We start from the raw sequence: 22730 nt of genomic DNA, 5'->3' as shown, positions 1-22730 counted from the left end.
GCTCTACTGGCGCTATACCAGCGACCACGGACGATTACCAGCGTTCACCAGCGTTCACACAACGCTCTACTGGCGCTATACCACCGACCACGGACGATTACCAGCGTTCACCAGCGTTCACACAACGCTCTACTGGCGCTATACCAGCGACCACGGACGATTACCAGTGTTCACCAGCGTTTACACAACGCTCTACTGGCGCTATACCAGCGACCACGGACGATTACCAGCGTTTACACAAGGCTCTATTGGCGCTATACCAGCGACCACGGATGATTACCAGCGTTTCTTCTAACGTCATAAAACATTTATCAGAACGTTATGGTGTGACGAGCCCCAACGTTAGTTACATTGTTTTCGACAATTCGTTCCAATACTGGCAATAGCATATGCAAATTAAATGCATACACTGGACAGTGTCATGAATATGTTCATAGAATTGACATTGCGAACATTTAACATTAACAATCCTGCTCGTGTCTCGTATTTGTCTTGAAACGTGTGAGAATTATTTTTATTTGCCTGAAAACGTTCAATTAAGCTCACGTATTATTATTTGATGGTATCTTTCATAATGAGAGGAACTCAGGGAGGAAATAAGACAAAATTACTTGCCTTAGTATTGGAGAAAAAAAAATGTACCAATATCTGATTACAATTTAATATTGCATACATATATTGTCAGGAAAATATACTTTGAATACTATGCAAGTGAATTTCCAAATATTTCTTCGAACTTATTAAAAGGACTTTGATGAAATGTATACATGTACTTCTGCGTTGATTACTTTTTTACTTTTTAATGCAACAAATCTGACTTTTTCAAGTATCAAATTAATTATATGGATGATTTGGGGGGGGGGGGGGTATACCGGTTCGTGTCTGAAATTGAAATGTCCGTTGCTGGCGTCCCTCGCGTGCGTTTACAAGCAATCAGAAGGACAGTACCTGATGAAATCATCAAACTTGCATGTATGAGTTTCACATAATGGACACCAGACGTCTTAACAATAGTATAAACTATTTTGAAATGTTTCGGGCCATTTTCGACGCTTAGCATACCTGGTCCTTTATATCCAATTACATTGTATGGCCGTTATGCCGTCTGAATCCGGCACCCCGATTTCGTATGAATTTCCAAAAAATGAACGGAATAAAATCAACATTTACATTGGTCATCATAAACTTAAACTAGAAATCCCATTGTAAAAGTTGGTCTAATAAAATAAAGGAGTATCGGAAACGAGCTCTTTAGATCGGAGTCTGATTGTTTAAAAGTTGAAAGCACTTTAGATCTCTGATTGTTTAAAAAATTGAGCATTTTATTTCCCCGCGAACGATTTTCCCCGAAAAGTAAGCCTGATCATCTCATAAACAATGTGTTCATACTATTTTAGCGTTTTCTTCATTGTGCTTACCCACTGGCACCGGATTTTCGAACTCAAACATTTTAAAAAAAGATAAAAAAAATACCGAATATGCGAAAAAATATTGAAACATAATTATATATTTTTTTAAATATGCACTTTGTACAGTATAATATACAGTACAAAGTGCATATTTAAAAAAAAGAAAAGAAAATTCAATATTTTTTCACATATTCGGTATTATAATTTTTAGTGAGGAATTATAAGATTTTTTTTATTAAAAAAAAAAATGTTTGAGTTTGAAAATTCGGTGCCAGTGGGTAAGCACAATGAAGAAAACGCTAAAATAGTATGAACACATTGTTTTCGGTCCCGCTTTGTGTACCTTCCTTTCTTGCGTTGAGACGTACTAAAGTGCTGACCTGTAATTAGCTAACTATACAGAAATAGAAGGATTGCTGACCATAAAGATAAGGAAGAAAATTTTACTAGTTAAATGAATGTTGTATGAGGAGGTTAGTTTTGTTTCTTTAAGTACTATTAGTGGGTTAAATATTAATTTTATAATGATATTTTATTAAAGTTGATATTTTTTATGGTGTTTCACTGATTGCAAGCCACATACACACTGGCCACGTTGTTTCTGCCGATCCAACCCAACCACCGTCCGCTACTTTTGCATTTACAAGAATATTAGTTGAATAAAGTAGACAGTAACACCTCAATAAAACCTTGCCGTCAAAAAAACACACAAGTATTTCACGGTTTGTGTTTGATAGATGTTGGTAATGCACAGGCGCGTATTTAGGGCTAATTTGGGATTACGCAGATTGATGACGGGCAGCATATTGAATCCTTCACCCCCTACACCATCCTTCATGGGTTTAGGTATGACAAAAACTTCGACCTGTCAAAATTTCAATACGCAACTGCGTATTTGCGTACAGTCAGCTACGCGCCTGAAAAATAAATAGCCCTATAATGATTATTTTTTTATTATTCATATTCAAGATGTCCGCTGATATCTTATCTGGTATTTAAATAACACAAATTTGGTGTAAGCCATCCCACTGAAACTGTTAAAAATACTGAAATGGACCAGACGCCAAGAAACTTTTTCTCAAGCGAGTGGTCATGTCCGTTCTTAATGTAGCCTTCTACATGTACGTAACAACGATAAATGTTGAAAAAAGTTCGGTACACGTGTAATGTGTTTTCTCAATGTCCGGCCTTTAGTTTACAACTTTCAATTGTTTGATCAATAAGTCTTGAGATTGTTTTGATCATAATTGACAATTTAAAGATTTGTTTTACAAATGTGTAGGCCAAAAATATGAAAGTTCTGCAGGAGCAAAAATAATGTCAGGAATTAATATCAGAACTATTCGGTTGCCTCCCTTAGTCTGTAGACGACATGCTTCATTGCGCATGCCCCTGGCGCGTAACATTAGGTTGCACATTACCGGCAAGTAATACCGGAAGCTGGATATTTTGTGTGGATTTCACCTGTTTTCTGAGTAATTTTATTTGTCAGGTAATTTTACTTCTGTTTTCTGTTGTGAAAAGTGATGATATTTAAGTTTTATAAAAATACATAACCCAGTGTATTGCATTATAATAGCTTATGCTGTTTTCATTTCATGTTTGTGTGGGTGGGGAATAAAACAATCCTTTGATCAATATAAGAATTAGTAGCATGTTCACATTGTAAACACTATGCATGGGTCATGTACGTTATGACATGTGCCTTTAGACTACTCACTGTCTAAAGTTCTGTCGTAACTACATGTTATTGTTTTTACGGAGATATATGATTAAAATTTCAGAATAACATTTAGAACAGTTTTATCAGATCTACTACTTTAGCTTTAAATTGACTGAAAAGTGAAAGATAGATTTTATATATATATAGATTTAGATATACTTTTCATTTTCCTGAAAGCATGTTATGTATCAGGAACTTCTGCAGCAAATGTTTTTCATTAAGTCGCCAGCAAAGCTTGACAAATTGATTATACTTTGTCATTGTCTGCATCACACTCATTTCAGATCAATAAATTTTGTGACAACTAGGAATGCACTAGGAATGGCCATCCTCATAAAGAGATCCCTAATGAACTATTTAGTTTAGGGTCCATAGGTCAATTTGACAAAGTAGGAGTTTGTTTTATTATAAATATAACAATCCATAATTATGTAAGTTCACAAATAATTTGTAAGTATAGCAAACTTTTAAAAATACCACTTCTCTGTGAGTTTTAATTGTTCATTTTTAAAAGTAAAATTCATCTATAATAATATGAAAAATTGTGTTATTTTGCGTTGAGATTCGTCAGTGTAAATTGACTGTAGGAAATGAAACTGTATGTACTTTTATTTATCAAAATTTACCTTTTTACATGCAAACTAAAGGACAGGTGGAGAGAAGCAACAGCATTGACCTGATACCCAGCTATGTAAACCATAAGATACTATCAGTTTCTGCTGTCTTTGAACTACATTTTGTACTCAGCTGTAAGTTTTGATGTTGATATTATAACATGCCTGATACTATAAATTATTTTTGAGGAAATATTTGGCGTTTACAGTCCTATAATTCATGTTATAATACAAATTTGACATTACATCTTATATGCATAAATAATGTAGCACTGTTGATTTGTTAATCTGTGCAAGCTCAAATTCTTCAAAAGAAAAAAGTCTCCCGGTATTATTTGGACTCTTCTTGGAAAAATATCTGGAATGTAAGGTTTGGGTTAATGTGCCAGCAGTTTAATGTAGTTTTTCAGCAGTAAAAGTTTGACCCCTTGATGGTGAGGAAGCAAACATTCCTGAAAGGCCATTGACCTTGTACATATAACCAGTTTCTCTTTGCAGCCACAGACCTTGAGGTTATCTAGAGTGAAAGTATTATAAAAACTTCATGTTTGAATGCCACTGATTCCTGTTTTGATTTTTCGAAATATTCTATTCTTCCGATTTTATTATGAGAGCCCTAAGAAAGGTGTTTTTCAAATCTTTAATAATACCTTTTTTCATTATCTGTATATGATTTTATTATGGTACATGTTACCACCTTAATATTACTTCATTGAAGATACAAGTGTATTTATGCACCTTTTATTGCATCTTTCCTGTACTTAACTTTATCATGGCCGATCTCAAGATAACAATATTAAGTTAGATTTACTATCAAGCAAGTATTTCCACCCAAAGTATAATGTCATCTACTATTTTATCAGCCTACAACATGATTTATTGCAAGATATTCACTTTATCCAACAAAACTGGGAAAATTAAACTTTAATGTCTTTTAAATAAACACAGCTAATCTGCAAATTTAATCAATCAATTTCCTTACTCCCCCACTGTCTACTTTCCACTACTGCATGGAGGGAAATGTGAACTCTGATCAGGGTGACTCACAGCGTAGGTATGCTCACTGTGAAGTTACGTCTTATATTGGAGTGATTTTAAATTGATCCCACTTGAACATATCACTATAATATCACGTGTTATGTCACATTTTAAAAGCAATATAATGTTTTTGACAAAAAATCAAATTACGTTTATCATTATTGTTAAGTTTGCACTAATTTATTCTATTTTGATAGTACTAAGTCAGTTGTTTTTTTCTGACCAATTTTCATCCCAATATTTGGCTCCATTCAAAAAGGAAGATACTTACACCTATTCCTGTATGTTATAACATAATATACTTTTTCCTATCAAATTGTGAATATAAGATTCCTAATTTTATGTTTTGAAAAAAAAAAATGTAACCGCAAACTGTTTTTGTTTGAACAAGTATATACTTTTTCAGCTTTCTTGTCCATTTTTAGACATTGGACATCTCAATTAAGAGTCTTTTAGTCTTAGGCCAAAAAAAAAAATAGATGTGTTTCTGGTGGCCCGACCAACCGTATTTTTTTACCGCCGACCGTAATTTTTTTATGACCCTTCGACCTACGCCGACGATGTTCTCGGGTTCAAATGATAATTAAGACGACAATGATATTAAAATTCGTAAATGTTAGACGGCGACGACACAAACTATTCTCCGATACTTTAGCTTAGCGTCAAAATGGCGGCGTTAACGGATGATAACAATAATATCTCATCTTTTTTGATCGCTATAGAGCTTGCGGCTTGCGAACACAAGCCGGGATCAAAACAAATCAAAAAAGTCCCAACAAATGCTACTATCCGAAATATTTTTGAAGAAATCCATGGTCAAGAAAAAGGGAAAATCGACGCACAAGTTTCGGTAAGAAAAAAAACTAAAAGTGTCTCGAGTCTTTGATGATTCAGTGAAACGTGAAAAGTAGTCTGCATTCTGAAGCAATGCAACTTGCAATTTGTGGGATGTTTTAGACACTCTCCTTTCATATGAACATATTATTATACATCAGCCAAGGGCGTACTTAATTCAATTGGTTTGCAGTATCCCTGTGATTCCAGCAGGTGTGCAAGTTTTGATTTTACACCTCATATTTTATCTGGATGTATAAATGAGATGAAGAACCAAAATTTTCAGTCCTGTATGACGCCATATATTTATACCTACATATAGTGTTGGTTTGCTGTAACCCCCATGTAAATAAATATTAAAATAAATAACGTACCTAGTCAGTGGGGGAGGGGGCAGATGTGTCCGTGTTCCCCTAGATTAGAATTTCCAAAATTAAGGGATCTTCTGTAATTTCTTATTTAATAATATTCAATATCAAAATAGTAAATAAACACAACATACAACAAATACATGAACTGCAAACAAAATAAAATCTGTGCTTCAATATGGCAAAACATGACAAAATTGATAATTCAAACATTAACCCTATATAGCAGTTGAAAAGATACTACTCGCTGATAGTTATGATCCGATAAAAGATTAAAAAAAAAAAAAAAAAATCCCTGCCTACCGACCCTCTTTTTTTTTACCATGCCACCAGAAACACATCTATTATTTTTTTTGGCCTTAATTATAACACACTTTTCCCAATCTGCATGGTCACGGTCGCATTCCTAAAATGGTGTAAAAACACTGAACTATTCTGTCTTGTTAACATGTGCATTGTTTGTTTTATAAATATCGAACATGTCTTTGTTTTAATGTGAATGAACTTTATTGTCTTGCATGTCTAGCCTGAACAATAGCCAAGTTCAAGGTTCCTTAGTCTAACATGACATGATTACTGATGCAGATCATGACACAACTATACATATTAAAGATCTAGGTGATGTGAAATGGCCTTCAAAAAGAAACTCCTGTTTTGTATTAAATTTCAAACCTGAAGTTTTACTCATTATGATGTTATATGGCGCATAACTTATATTTTTTATGGTACAGAATCAGTTACTCCGTCTAGGTTGTTGTTGAAGAATGTACCCATATGAATTTGTATCATATAACTTCACAACCTTTTTTTTAGTAAATGCAAGGTCTTGTTGCAGGAAACGTTAGCAAAGAAAACAAAGTTAATATAAATCACAGTCAGTAAAATGAACAATGGCTATTAACATCATTTCAAAAGCATAATTACAGGGTTTTTAATTATTTGACAAAACAACATTCTACTTGAAAAATATTGAAAAATCTTTTGCATTAAAATGATATTCTTGTCAACAAAACACAAATTTTAATTAATTTTTTATTTAAGGAAAATAACATTAGAGTGTGCTTGATACAGGAGGAATATGAAGCTTTAACATTTCCACCAAGGATGATGAAATTTGCTGGTTCATTGGAAGATTTACCTTATAAAAACAAATTGTATATTTCTCACAAACAGGCATTAATAATTTTGATCAGAAAATTGAAAGCATATATTTAACATTTGTTTTGTAAACTTTTGAATAAATATAAAGAAAAAAACTTTCAGACTCGGCAAAATTCTAGGTACGGGCGCAAAAAAATGAAGGGCTTTTTTTGCATTTCGGAAAACAGAAATTTGACAACTGATCAATTTGTTGTGGCCTTAGTATAGGTCATTGTTCATTTGAAGGTCCGTATGAAAATAAATCTTTCAAGTTTGGCACAGCAAGAATAATATTATATTCATATTGACCTCCAAATAAAATTAATGATGCCATGTATTAGGGTTAAAATTATTTTGTTAATTCTTTAATTGCCTTATTAACAGCAAGTTGTTTTTATCTTTTAAAAATGAGTAAGAAATGGCAAATGAAATACTATGCCCTGTACATGTATATTAAGTATTTTGCCATATATACACATGACTTGTTCATTGACATGAGTAACTCTTCCAGTCTGTAGGACTTTATTATTTCCAGTGCAAATGCTATTAAAAGCAACTGGTAGTTTTCTATAAAGTCTCATTGTAACTCACATCAAATATTCAGCCAAACGAAAAATAGTTACAATTTTAATATAAACTACTTCATCGGTGATGAATAAACCAATAAGTACAGCAAATAAAACGTTGATCAATATGAAAATTAAACATAGAATATTTTAAAAAATACAGTATTACTGACATGCTATATGGACCAAAAATGATTTCTACTGTTGACATAATTTAATGACATCAATGTGTAATATGTAACATCAGGCAAATACAATGGATTTAGAAAAAGGAAACAACAACAGCTTAATATTGTAATCTAAAGTAATAGTTATATATTACAATTATGTGAAATAAAAATTATCTCATTACAAACACCTTAACACTGAACAAGAATAACTTTTTATACTGTAAATATTTTATTAGACAAGCATGCCCTAATAGCTGCGCTGCGTAGGAGAGGTCTTTTCCTGACTCTGTTATTAGATTCTGCGACCCTAACTAAAAAATTAAACAAATGCAGTTTGCCCTGAAGAAAAGCATCTGTTTATGGAGCACCTGCTCAGGCTGCTTACGTGCAATTAAACACATCGTCACCTTGATGCAATAACTGCATATAGAAATAAAGGCAGATTTTAAGTTCTTGCACTAAGGTGACAACATACCCTAAAATGACACCACTTATTTGTCGGTAACAGAGCAAACTTTTTTCATTCTTGTGCATTAATGTATTGAAGCTATGTGTTCAGTGGACTATTTTATTGTCTTACACACAAGGGGGTGTACACTACCAACAACACATTTTTAGCTCACCTGTCACGTAGTGACAAGGTGAGCTTTTGTGATCACTCTTCGTCCGTCGTCCGTCCGTCCGTCCGTCCGTCCGTCCGTCCGTCCGTTCACAATTGCTTGTGAACACAATAGAGGTCACAATTTTGACCTTATCTTTATGAAACTTGGTCAGACTGATCATCTCTATAAAATCTAGGTCAAGTTCGATATTGGGTCATCTGGGGTCAAAAACTAGGTCACTAGGTCAATTAGTAGTAAAACCTTGTGAACACAATAGAGGTCACAATTTTAGCCTAATCTCAATGCAACTTGGTCAGAATGATCATCTCTATAAAATGTAGGTCAAGTTCGATATTGGGTCATCCGCGGTCAACAACTAGGTCACTAGGTCAATTAGTACAAAAACCTTGTGAACACAATAGAGGTCACAATTTTAGCCTAATCTCAATGCAAGTTGGTCAGAATAATCATCTCTATAAAATCTAGGTCAAGTTCGATATTGGGTCATCCGCAGTCAATAACTAGGTCACTAGGTCAATTATTAGAAAAACCTTGTGAACACAACAGAGGTCACAATTTTGACCTAATCTTTATGAAACTTGGTCAGACTGATCATCTCTATGAAATCTAGGTCAAGTTCGATATTGGGTCATCTGGGGTCAAAAACTAGGTCAGTAGGTCAATTAGTAGAAATACCTTGTGAACACATTAGAGGTCACAATTTTAGCCTAATCTCAATGCAACTTGGTCAGAATGATCATCTCTATAAAATCTAGGTCAAGTTCGATATTGGATCATCCGCGGTCAATAACTAGGTCACTAGGTCAATTAGTAGAAAAACCTTGTGAACACAATAGAGGTCACAATTTTAGCCTAATCTCAATGCAAATTGGTCAGAATGATCATCGCTGTAAAATGTAGGTCAAGTTTGATATTGGGTCATTCACGGTCAATAACTAGGTCACTAGGTCAATTAGTACAAAAACCTTGTGAACACAATAGAGGTCACAATTTTAGCCTAATCTCAATGCAACTTGGTCAGAATGATCATCTCTATAAAATCTAGGTCAAGTTCGATATTGGGTCATCCGCGGTCAATAACTAGGTCACTAGGTCAATTAGTACAAAAACCTTGTGAACACAATAGAGGTCACAATTTTAGGCTAATCTTAATGCAACTTGGTCAGAATGATCATCTCTATAAAATCTGGGTCAAGTTCGATATTGGGTCATACGCAGTCAATAACTAGGTCACTAGGTCAATTATTAGAAAAACCTTGTGAACAAAATAGAGGTCACAATTTTAGCCTTATCTTAATGAAACTTGGTCAGAATGATCATCTTAACATAAGCTAGGTCAAGTTCCATATTGGGTCAACCCAGGTCAAAAACTAGGTCACTAGGTCAATTAGTAGAAAAACCTTGTGAACACAATAGAGGTCACAATTTTAGCCTAATCTCAATGCAACTTGGTCAGAATGATCATCTCTATAAAATGTAGGTCAAGTTCGATATTGGGTCATCCGCAGTCAACAACTAGGTCACTAGGTCAATTAGTACAAAAACCTTGTGAACACAATAGAGGTCACAATTTTAGCCTAATCTCAATGCAAGTTGGTCAGAATAATCATCTCTATAAAATCTAGGTCAAGTTCGATATTGGGTCATCCGCAGTCAATAACTAGGTCACTAGGTCAATTATTAGAAAAACCTTGTGAACACAACAGAGGTCACAATTTTGACCTAATCTTTATGAAACTTGGTCAGACTGATCATCTCTATGCAATCTAGGTCAAGTTCGATATTGGGTCATCTGGGGTCAAAAACTAGGTCAGTAGGTCAATTAGTAGAAATACCTTGTGAACACATTAGAGGTCACAATTTTAGCCTTATCTCAATGCAACTTGGTCAGAATGATCATCTTTATAAAATGTAGGTCAAGTTCGATATTGGGTCATCCGCGGTCAATAACTAGGTCACTAGGTCAATTAGTAGAAAAACCTTGTGAACACAATAGAGGTCACAATTTTAGCCTAATCTCAATGCAACTTGGTCAGAATGATCATCGCTATAAAATGTAGGTCAAGTTTGATATTGGGTCATTCACGGTCAATAACTAGGTCACTAGGTCAATTAGTACAAAAACCTTGTGAACACAATAGAGGTCACAATTTTAGCCTTATCTCAATGCAACTTGGTCAGAATGATCATAGAAACCCTTTAACGACTTCTGGTCAGAAACCGATGATCATATTTTTATGAAACTTGGCAGAAATGTTCCTTGAATGGTCCTATACCAAAATTGCCCGAATGGTTCCAGTAGGCTGCACAACATAGCCGCCAGAACTAAAAATAGAAAAACCTTAAATGACTTCTCCTCATAAACCAATGATCAGATTTTGATGAAACTTGACAGAAATGTTCCTTGGGCAGTTCTTAACCAAAATTCCCCAAATGGTTCCAGTCCGCTGCACAACATGGCGGCCAGAAGTAAAATAGCAAAATCTTTAAACGACATTTCTGAAACAGATAGGCAGATTTTAACAAAAACTTGACAGAAATGTTGCTGGGGTGGTCCTTGACCGAAATTGCCTAAATGTTTCTGGTCCACTGCATAACATGGCGGCGCAGCTAAAAATAGAAAAAGTTTTAAACGACATCTTTTCAGAAATCGATGATCAGATTTTGATTAGACTTAACATAAATGTTCCTTGGGTGGTCCTTAACCAAAATCTATCAAATGGGTCCATTCCGCTGCACAACATGGCCGCCAAGACTAAAAAAAATGGAAAAACCTTTAAACAACTTCATCAAAAACCAATAATCTTATCTCAGTAAACTTGACAGAAATGTTCCTTTGGTGGTCCTTGTTAACTCAAATTGCCCAAACCGTTCTGGTCCGCTGCACAACATGGCCATCAGAGCTAAAAATAGAAAAATCTTTAAATGACTTTTCTTCAGAAACCGATGATTGTATTTCTATTTAACTTGGCGAAAATGTTTGTTAGGTGGCCTTTGCTTGAGCCTGTAGGCCAGTGCAGCACAGGCACTGATGTGCCTCTTGTTTGCAAAAATCTTAAAAATATGTCACCAATGTGCTACTATTCAATATAATTTCATGTTCTCATTTGCAATTGGCTGACTACTATTGAACGTTTCACATTTGTACTCAACAGTATGTGCAGTCTACACAAATAATAGTGTACATATTTGTACATTTTTGTTAGCCTATCTGTCTGTCATAGTTACCTTGGCACAAGAATACTATTACTGACACATTTAAAACATTCAAAAACCAAAGAACTTAGAGCTCAGTTGTTTCCTGGAAAAAGTAAAAATGTTGTCACCAACTACATTGTGTCTGCATTGATGTTATCATTGTCATTATTGATGTAGTTCCCATTCACTTACAATTGTGACCATCACCTTCATGTTACCTTGACGTTAAAAGTCCAGTGTTAGAACTGTTAATGCCCTCAGTATTTGCAGCTAATACCAATCCCTATTCAACAAAACATTTCTTCATATCATTCCCTTGAACCCATCTTTTCCATCATACTTTTCAAGGTTTGTTCCCACAACTTTTTGATGCATTCTGTTGATTTTGAAGATGTTTGTTTTTATAGAAAATTTGGCACAAGTAAATGTTTAATAAACACATTAATAAAACCCTTTGAAGATGTTGTTTGTATTTTGTTTGCTCATTAATATACTATGACAACTTCCATTCATTCATGATTGTTAACAACAAAGTAAACTTGTCGCCTGGTGGCATCCATTAATTACTAACAATTAAGGAAGAACCAGTAACTCAAAATATTGATGCATTGCAATCCTGAAAGTCCCAATAGTATGGATCGATGGCAGGTAAGCGATACAGGGCCACCATGGCCCTATGGTTAGCTCACCTGTCACGCAGTGACATAATGAGCTTTTGTGACCGCTTGATGTACGTCGTTCGTCAACATTTTGCTTCGAACAACATCTCCTTAACCCCTTGGCCAATCATGATGAAACTTGGCAGGGATGTTCCTTGCATGAAGCTCTACCAAAGTTGTTCAAAGACATGGATTCCATGCGAAACTCTGGTTGCCATGGTAACCGATAAGAAAAACTTAAAAAAAATTCTCCTCCAAAACCACAAGGCCTAGAGCTTTGATATTTGATATGTAGCATCACCTAATGGACCTCTACCAAGATTGTTCAAATTATGCCCCTGGGGTCAAAAATGACCCCGCCCCGGGTCACGTGGTTTACATAGACTTAGATATGGAAAACTTAACAAATCTTCTCCAAAACTAGAAGTCCTAGGGCTTTGATATTTGGCATGTATAATTACTTTATGGACATCTACCAAGATTGTTCTAATTATGCCTCTGGAGTGATAAGAGGCCCTGCCTGGGGGTCGCAAGTTTTACATAGGCTTATTTAGTGAAAACTTAAAATCTTGTCTAAAACCACAAGGCCTAGGCATTTGATATATGGTATGTAGCTTTACCTTGTGGTTCTCTACCGAGATTATTCAAATTATGCCCCTGAAGTGATAAGAGGCCCCACCTAGGGGGTCACAAGTTTTACATAGGCTTATATAAGGAAAGTGTTTAAAAATCTTCTTGTCTGAAAATGCAAGGCCTACGCATTCAATATTTGGTATGTATCATAACCAAGTGGTCCTCTACCAAGATTGTTCAATTTATGCCCCTGGGGAGAAGAGGCCCTATCCTGGGGGGAGTCACAAGTTTTGCATACGCTTATATAGAACAAAAAACTTCTTGTCTAAACCAACAAGACATTGGCATTTTATATGTGGCATAACCTAGTGGCCCGCTACCAAGATTGTTCAATTTGTGCACCTGTGGTGAAAAGAGGCCTCACCCTGGGTGTCACAAGTTTTACATAGGCTTATATAGGAAAAAACTTTAAAATTTTCTTGTCTGAAGCCACAAGGACTAGGTCTTAAATATTTGGTTTGAAGCATTGCCTACTGATAGGGTCATGTGGGGTAAAAAACTAGGTCAGTGGGACAAATAAAAGAGTGGCCTCTAGGGGCCATACTTTTCATTGGATCTTTATGATAATAGGTCAGAATGTTCACTTTATTTAGCAAAGCTACAGGTGAGCGATACAGGGCCATCATGGCCCTCTTGTTTTCCAAATACGTGCTGCCTTCACGGGAGTGATTGCGTCATTGCTGTAAATCAAGGGGATGTATTCCGCGGTAGCCAACGCGGTGGTATGTGTATCTGTTGCTACCGCATACGACGCAGTGTTCTCAATAAGAACCGGCTGCCGGCCAAAATGGACGGTTCAAATGGCAATAGGGCCGGTTCAAATTTGGAAAACTAAATGAATTTTCAGTAGAATAAGTAGAAGCTGGTTGTTTTCTATTTGAGACGGTTAAACCAAAACTTATTGAGAACCCTGCGACGTCCGATTACATGCGTGCAGCATATCGCGAGGATGCGGCTTACCTTAACAGATGCTGTGGGTAGAAATAGGAGATCGTAAATTGTACCATGCTCGCAAAACGGCTTTTAGCCAATTGCTATGGTAAACAATCTCATCCCAGGCCACACTTGATTATTTGCAACGTCCCTTATAGCGTTGACTCAACGCATTTGGAAGCGTGGCAAATTATAGAAATGAACGCAGTGTGCGATATGCTTATATCGCTGGGTAAGGAAAAATATATAATAAAAAATACCATCCGCGGTAAGGAAGAATCATGGTGATTAGCAAAATCGGCCAAAAGCAAGTGGTTGGTAGATTACCAGTGTCCCTTCCTAATTGGTAATGTAACTGACAGCTTCTGTTGATAAACATACAGATGGATTCAATAGCTAATGAACATTATAATCCAATTCTTACAAGGTAATGTTATATTTTGTTGTTGTTGTTTTTTTTTGTTGATGAATAATTCACTTTTTTTTAGACAGACTTCCACTTCCAGCTGATACAGCTATTTTACCAGACACTGTTTTGCACTTGTATGTGGAACCCTGGAGAAATTTCTCTTATCAGACAGTACTTTATGTTCAATCACATTGATCACAATCAATAAAGTGATGTGGGCTGGAAGTTGATGGAAGTATCAATACTTCAGAGGATTTAATGTATGGCTGAAATGAAAATCCTGCTGTTGTAACTGCATGGATAGAGATGCAACATACCTTGGTATTGATATTCTAGAAGGTTATAACAGATGAAAGTTCATGCTATTGTAGATAAGGCCAGAGTTTTTATATCTTTAGATTTACGGGAGCGCCGTACCTAAATATTGCAAAACCCAAATAAAAATAAAATTCATTTTCGTAGTTTTATTTTTATTTTTTCCGACGAACGTTGCTCCAATGTTAAGAAGAAAATAAAATTAGTGTTCTATAACCCATATCCCAGAACCAACTGGTGTACCAATTGTCATTAATTATAGGTCTTTTTACTGCACAAACCACGTAAACCAGTCGGAAATACGCGGGGAAACAGAACAGGTACCCGTTACCATAACAACGGCCTGTCAAAAGTGAAAGTAGTTTTTGTCATACCCCTTATTTCTCGCAATTTCTGCAGCTATATAGAAATGTTTTACAACAAAAACGTTCCGATGTTTATGTTTCATTAGTTAAATCAAACCATGGAGAACTTAAAGCGTGTTTATTGTGATTTTTTTTATAAATTCAGTATGTTGTTCGCGTTTCGTGGAATGATTGCGAAACTTCCGGTCAAAATAAGGAGACAGAAATTCTTGGGTTGTTTTGTCTATTAAAAGTCGTTGGCGCACGTCGTATATTAACAAGGATGAATTGGATTACAGTGCAAAAATGTATAGCTTCTGACAAACACAAACTGCAAAATGATATCGTGTTCATCATAGTCAAAATGGATATTTTTTTCTGAATTTGACTCTGGGGAGCATTGAACACACTACTTCACGATCACATATTTGAAGAGAAAAACACAAGGTATCGTGATATTCGTAGTTGTTAATTAGTTTAATAATGATTTAGAATTTAAATCGTTATAGAGTACTGAAAATGATGTAATAATAACATAGTGTGTGTTTCCGATAAAACAAAAAATCTGTCAGAACATAAGATATCTGGCAGTCAGTGCAAGAAGTCAAACATGTATGTTGCTTATTGCCAACGGGCATAGCTGGAATTAGAAGGATATTTTTCAGGACTGATTCTAAAATCAGTTCTTAGACCTGGTTTTTTGAAACATATAACACTTGTCAAATTTATCTTAATGCTCCCGAATTTTCTTTGGTGAAGTACATAAATGTAGCTTTTGACTGTCTGTGTATCCGTAAGCCCTGTCAAACTTTGAAGTGAAGAAGAATTTCCATCAGGGCGTCGACTTTTTTTGGTTATTTTTTCTATATCAAAACCACATCACGGTAAATTGTCACGGTACTATTTCGTTAAAAACACATTTGACCTCCTTATTATACCGTGTCTGAAACTTTGTTCAATGTTTGATTACTTCACAATGGAAAGGATATGCTTATACTGTGGGCAAAAGGTTAGAAATGGCCATTTAAACTTCTGTATTACACTGACATGTTTCATAAAATCCATGGGTTGATAATATATGCACCTCATATGCATAGATGCATTCGAACAGATATATACAATTAATTTCAATGAGCGCTTGAACTCCACAATGTTGAGGTCAATATTTTCAGTCATTAAAAGGATCTTATAATTATGCTTTTGAAACTTTATGGTGATCTATCACCCTTTTTTCAGCCTATGAAATAGCTGACACAAGTAAGGTGTGTTTTGTCTTCATGATATAAGAAGATTTAAAAAAATAAAAAAAATCGGAGAAAAATCCGTTTTATTTTTATTTATTTCTCCTTCGGGACATTTTATGCATTTTATTTTTATTTTTATTTCCTCCTCCTTACCCAACTTTTTGAAAAATCTCCCGTAAATCTAAAGATAAAAAAACTCTGGCCTAATTACAAATAAAAAGGGTGACATTTGGATGACATTGAAATGCAAGTTGTCACTAATCCTGCCATCATTATCTCATCACCATCGTCATCATCATCATCATCATCATCATCATCATCATCATCATCATCATCATCCATCATCCATCATCCATCATCATCATCATCATTTTTTTTTTTTCAAGAAAGGTAGTCCAAATTGTTACATCTGCATAATATTCAATTTTGAAGATGGTTAAAGGGGCTGTACTCTGTATGATAAAATAGCGGGGAAAAAAGAAAATTGACGAAAACTGACATAAACTTGGCATCGATGTGTACAATGCATTGAAACTTACTAACTGAAGTACCACATAGTTTACAATTTATTTAAGTTTAGCAGTTATTTTGTACTTTTCCATTAAAAAAGATTACTGGGTATGTCTACCAGGTAGAATTAATTCCTTATGCGTGATTGGCTAGTCGGTGTTATCACATGATATTACCGAGGCAGGTGTATAGCTTGATCATGTCACCCAATTAGAATAAGCCTTTGTAGCTCAGTAGATACGACGCTGGACTGCAATTATGGTGACACAAGTTTGAACCCGGTCTCCGACACAATTTATTTTTTACATTTTGGTACTTTTTTTACAATTATGATATCAAAGCGTAACACATTCTATTAGATAATTGTCCTGAGATTTGTTACAGAAAAAAACTTTTTTGGGTGCCAATCTGGTTTACAGTCCCTTTAAGTTTCTACAACATTCTGCAGCCTTTGAATGTAAAGTATAATGAATGTTAATTTATGTTAACCATGCAACTTGAATGGGCAGCAGTTCTGCAGGGAAAAGTCCAGAGATTGACTCCCAGCTCTAAGCTATCTGACATGCTGACAGCTTGTGCTCCCTCTGCTGATAAACCATCAGGCAGAAGAGAAAAGTTGTTTTGCTTGATAGACAATATTTCCTGGACTGAGTCATATGGTATGATATTGACCACAGCTATTAATGTAGGATTGTATTTTCTTTATGTTGAAGCATTTCATCTATATGTCTTACTAGTGCTTGTGGTTTTCGAATTTCTAGATGTATGCATAACAAAAATAACATGTTTCATTTATGTGTGACTTGTCTGATATTGATACTAAACTAGAGTAAACAAAGGATAGTAATTGTTTGTGCCTTATAATCTAGAATATTTATGAAAAATTGAAGGGATTTTTCTCATCATAAAATCAGCAAGCCAGGCAACAGGCAAGTCTGTTTTGAAATCCCTGTGCCTTCCAGGAGCGTATGTTTTGTGATTCATATTCTCTGTGAAGGCAGGTATTCATACAATTTTGTTTTGTGAAAGCTGCACAGTGGGATCAATTTGGATTTCTGATCGTCAAGTTGATTTTTCACCATCAGTGTGTGTAAGATTTTATAGCTCAGAGGTATGAATTAATATTTTACGTGAATATTTCATGGTTGAAGGGTCATGAAAGTTATCACTCAGAAACCTTTTGAAGATCATTTTCAGCAGATATTTTTTGTAGTGTATGTCAAGGACATGTACTTTATGTTGTGATTTCTACAAATAACAGATCTACTTTTGCCATGATATTGCTTTAAAAACATTTCCTAAATTTAAATGACTCATATTTAAGACCTGGCTATTCGTCCATGTTCGAGTAAAAAGACAGAAAAATAATATGCATTTCATGAATGAATGAAGAAATTAGCCCACGTTTTAATGATTCATGGTATTAATATGCATATATATATATAAAAACAGATGTATAATTAATACTTCATGTTGGCATTATAATAATTGCAAGTGTAGAAATAATGACAGGACTCATCTAAAAAATTGTGGTAATAATGATGAATTCTCAAAGTGGTTATGCGTCATACATTCATAATATGCGTTTATGCTTGACATTAATGAACCCTTACCACAATTTCTTAGCCGGTGGCTTGTTAACAATACTTATGACTAGGCAGGGAGAATTAATCTCCTGATTTTTGGAGTCCTGGCAGTGGTGTTTGTTTGGACTTTCAAGTTCTCACAGCATTCTTAGAGTAAATTGGTTGTACCCCAGGTATTATTTAATGGCTAGAATTTCTTCTCCATGTTTAACCTTGGTGCATCATTAATGAGCTCACGCGGGGTATCAAGTTCTTATATCTGTTGTATGTTGAAACAATCTTGAAATCTGTGAGCTATTGCTGTTAACTTATTTAGCAAGATCTTCAGAGTACATTTTGGACTCCATTGTCAAGAATTCTTTGACAAAAAATGTAATGAAGAAAAACACTTAATCCTATCCAACGAGAACATAGCAGATTAGTCAGGTTTCAGACAGGGTTTGTGTGTTAGGGAAAAGTCCTGTGAGATTGGGTTTCCTTCTTTATCTAATGAAAACAGTGACTGTATAGTTGTCAAGGTTAGATGCACAAGGTCCATGATCATAATTGTGGCATATTGAGAGGCCCTGATAGAATATATTATGTAGATTAACTTGTTTGAAAGGCATTGGCATTTACCTGTCACTTGACCACTGAATATTAAAATTAGTTGTGGATAAAGTTACTATGAGGGCTTCAAATATTTGTATCAGTGATGGGTGAAATACAGCTCATCCAGGAGACTGTCCTCATCCTTGTAACAATATTGGGGTGTCCCTTTATTTCAAACTTTATTTATTTTACAACAAATGTGAAGAAATTTATATTATCTTTTGTGAAGTCACTCTCTATGGCATTGGAGAACCTGAAGAAAAACTGTTTGTCTAGGTGACCACCAACCAAACTCAGATGCTGCACCTAATTCAGGGAATTGGACCCATGAAGCTTTGGTGAGAGTGCGCTAACCACTGCGCTATAACCGGACAACCCGGGAAGCCTTGGGGAGAATGAGTGCTCTAAGCAAGAAGTGAGTGTGCTAACCAGACAACCCAGAACACCTTGGCGAGGAGCAGGTGCACTAGCCACTGCGCTCACCACTGAGAAACTGGGATGCTTTGGGGAAAAGGAATGCTATAATCCAGAAGCGAGTAACCGCACAACTCGGGATGACTTTTTGAGAAGCGAGTTTGCTTACCAGACAAACATATTGAAACAAAGTCTTGGTGTATTTGGTAAAATGTCATGCAAGGGTATAAGGGTATGAATTTGTCTAGTTTTGCTGCAGTACCCATGCCCACTTGTTTGGCTTGGTCACCACCAGCCAACCAACCAACCAACCTTGCATGTGCCCAAGTTGGGCATCTAACCTGTGCCCTAGGTGGGAATCTAACCTGCGCCAATTTCTTAAAAAGATTGTGAGGGGAATATTCCGGGAAGAGGGATAGCATGGCTCAAACCCGGGTCCTCTGGGTCTGTAGTCAGTCAGGGAATATTGACTACCCTCTTGCATACATTTTTGGTTATTCTAAACATTAAAAATTCTAAAGTTAAAAAACACAGACTGTCGCTTATAGTCAAGTGAGTTAAACAAAATTATGTACCAAAATTACGGTATACAAAAGTTTTTCTGCATCAATATTTTGAGCCTTTAAAATGGGCAAACTTTGTGCTTGCTGGAATTTATAATAATGTTCATGAAATGAAAAGGTTCGAAAATTATAATTAATTATATTTGTTCACCACTGGTGTCTTTTGTGGCATTTTATTCAAATAATTGTGTCTGAAATTTGGCCGAATAGTTACATATCAGAACACTGAAATTGAGAAAACGGCATGTTTTTTACATGGACGAAAATCAATCACATGTTTTGTAAGAGTAACCCAAGATATGATATGTGCCAATTTTTTATTGTGATATTTTGGAATTAACAAAGATTTTGATGAAAGTTTAAAAAAACTTGCCGTAACTACAAACTTAATCGGAACAAGAAGTGTTCATAAAGCCTAATTCAACCTGTTGCTTATCATTTCATTTCTTAAAATAAACACATAACACCGACAATGCACCTTCAAGTTAATAGTGCTTAAAAAACAATGTAAAATTGCCATTCGAGTTGGCATTCAGTCTATGTTCATGTTACATTTCCAATTGCAGACTGTAATGTTATGCCCAGCTATCTTTTCTGTTGGAATTATTTGTTTTTTCCGTAACCATTTCCTCCGAACCCTATAATTGCCTGTAAACTGTGGTGAAAGATATTGAACAAATGGTTGCACAGGTGTAAAATCAAACATGTTTTCCAGATAACTGACATCTTAGAGTGAAATTCTGATGATTAGCAGGATAAAAATAGATCATTATAAATAAACCCTAATGATGGTTTCCAGTTCATTCAAATGGAATGTGAACAATCAGCGATGTTGTAATGTTTGCCATTGATTGCCAAAATGTCTTAAATATCAACCTTCTTTCTTCATATGCTGATAAGCCTTTCTAAGCTTATTAATTTATTGTCTTAATAACATGACTTGTTGATCTCCCTGTATTTGTCCGCCCCCTCACTGCTCTTATCAGATCACTTTCCCCCTGCCAAGGTCACAAATCAATGTCTTATTACATATTCCCTTCTGTATTTCATGTGGGTGTTTTCTGATGAATTTGGGGCTGATATTTGGCCTTCTTCCCAATGTATTTTGTTTATTTTTTCCCATATACCGTATGTGAAAATAATGCTGTTTATTTATTTCATTTGAAAATTGGACCCAAAACTGATTTTGCATGGAGGAGTTGGTGTATACATAAAGAAACAAACTTATAACATTCATTGTCTTTTCTTTCTATTTTCAAAGCACTCTAGCTTAAGTTGCAATTTTAGTCAAATTGACACATCATTTCCCAATCAGAACAGCTCTGACCCCATTCCCAAAATGATGGGGGAAAAACTGCACTACTCTATCTTCATCCTCTGTATCAAGGTCTCAGTATGTTTAAAACAGCCACATGATGTAAAATGGATGCTTACTGCTCTCCTTTCAGTCTGCATAGTTCTTGGTGTCAAGATCATATATAACACTGCCCTTTTTATATTTCAGGTATAAAGGGAACCTCCACTTTCCCAAGATCTTGCATTTACAACACTGCCAACTGTATAATGTACTTAACAGTGTGTCCCTCGTGTATTTCAGGTGTAAGGTGAACCCCGTGCTGTTTCGCCATGCAGGCCCCTCCCAACTTCCAGCCCCAGAATGTGAACCATGGCACTAAACTCCCGCCCGCCAAGCGGTCACGTTACAGGAAGTTTGACATCTACCGAGATGTTACACAGTTCACCTTTGTCGACAATCATGCCATACAGGTATTTATTGAAGTATTTAAGTGAAGGGACTCTAAGGTGACAGTTCTTTAATCATTTATACTTTCACACCTCCAAATCTTCATTGTAATTTTTATCGACTGTCTTTTTTAGCTCACCTAATTTGAAGTGCTTTAGGTAAGCTAGTGTGATCAGTCTATGTCTGGCATCCAGTGTCCGTCATGCCTCGTGCGTCGCCAACAATTGCTTTAAACAATATCTTCTTCTAAACCTCTTGGACAATTTTGATGAAACTTCACAGAGCAGGGCTTTTTCTATAGTACCCACGGGTCCGACTATCGGACCCATTCCCAAAGCAAAATATAAGATATTTTTCCCAATCTTCAGAAAAATATCCCAATCCCCCAAAAAAAAACATTTTTTTTTTTTTTTTTTTAGAAATTCTTTTACCTGTACTGGTTCATTTTTAACATCCTAATAAATTATGTGATTGTAAGTTTTTTTGGTAATTGAACTCAGAAATCAATGATTTTCACTACATTCAGACATATGAACTATTATATATATATGTCATGATTTATTGCAATAGATATTTACACCCCAAGGATTGATATTTCAGCCATTGTGGGTCTTTTAAAGGGAAAATAAACTAATATTAAATCATTTCCTTATTCACAGGAGACTAGACAGCTTTTTCTTTTCACTGTAAAATTTCCCAATTTCCGCATTTTCACGACGCAAAATTTCCCAAAATGTCTAGGGTCTTTTTCCCAAAATGGGCAGAAAAAGCCCTGCAGAGATGGTCTTTGTGTGGTGCCCTTTCAAAATTGTGTAAAGAATTCCATGCAAAACTCTTGTTGCCATAAGAACCAAAAGGAAAACTTTTAAAATCTTCTTGTCCAAAACCGTGAGGCCTAGAGCTTAGATATTTAGTGTGTAACATTGTCCAGTGGTCCTCTACAAAGTTCAAATGAAGCCTCTGGTGTTGAAATTGACCCTGCCCTGGGGGTCACCTATTTTACATATAGATTGTCATAAACATTTGGGTCCAGACCCTTGATATTTGGTATGTAACATCATATGATGGCCCCCTACCAAGTTAATATTATGATCCTGGTTCA

General features: G+C 35.4%; 1 protein-coding gene across 2 annotated transcripts in view; it reads left to right on the top strand.

Moving 5' to 3' along the window:
* The first annotated feature begins 2777 nt into the window (after positions 1-2777).
* Positions 2778-22730, top strand: part of LOC128211194 (uncharacterized) — a 63520-nt gene continuing 43567 nt past the window's right edge. Inside the window, exons 1-2 of one of the 2 annotated variants that reach the window (XM_052915669.1) lie at positions 2778-2901; positions 21482-21651. In XM_052915669.1, coding sequence (XP_052771629.1) covers positions 21511-21651 — 141 coding nt within the window. In that variant the 5' untranslated portion in view covers positions 2778-2901; positions 21482-21510. Of the gene's footprint in view, positions 2902-17726; positions 17842-21481; positions 21652-22730 lie in introns of those variants that run through there. The other variant, XM_052915668.1, reaches the window with a different exon arrangement.

The sequence above is a fragment of the Mya arenaria genome, chromosome 12, assembly GCF_026914265.1.
Source record: "Mya arenaria isolate MELC-2E11 chromosome 12, ASM2691426v1".
Classification (NCBI taxonomy): Eukaryota; Metazoa; Mollusca; class Bivalvia; order Myida; family Myidae; genus Mya; species Mya arenaria.
The sequence above is the reverse complement of the archived record's forward strand: the minus strand, read 5'-3'. Positions and strand labels throughout refer to the sequence as shown.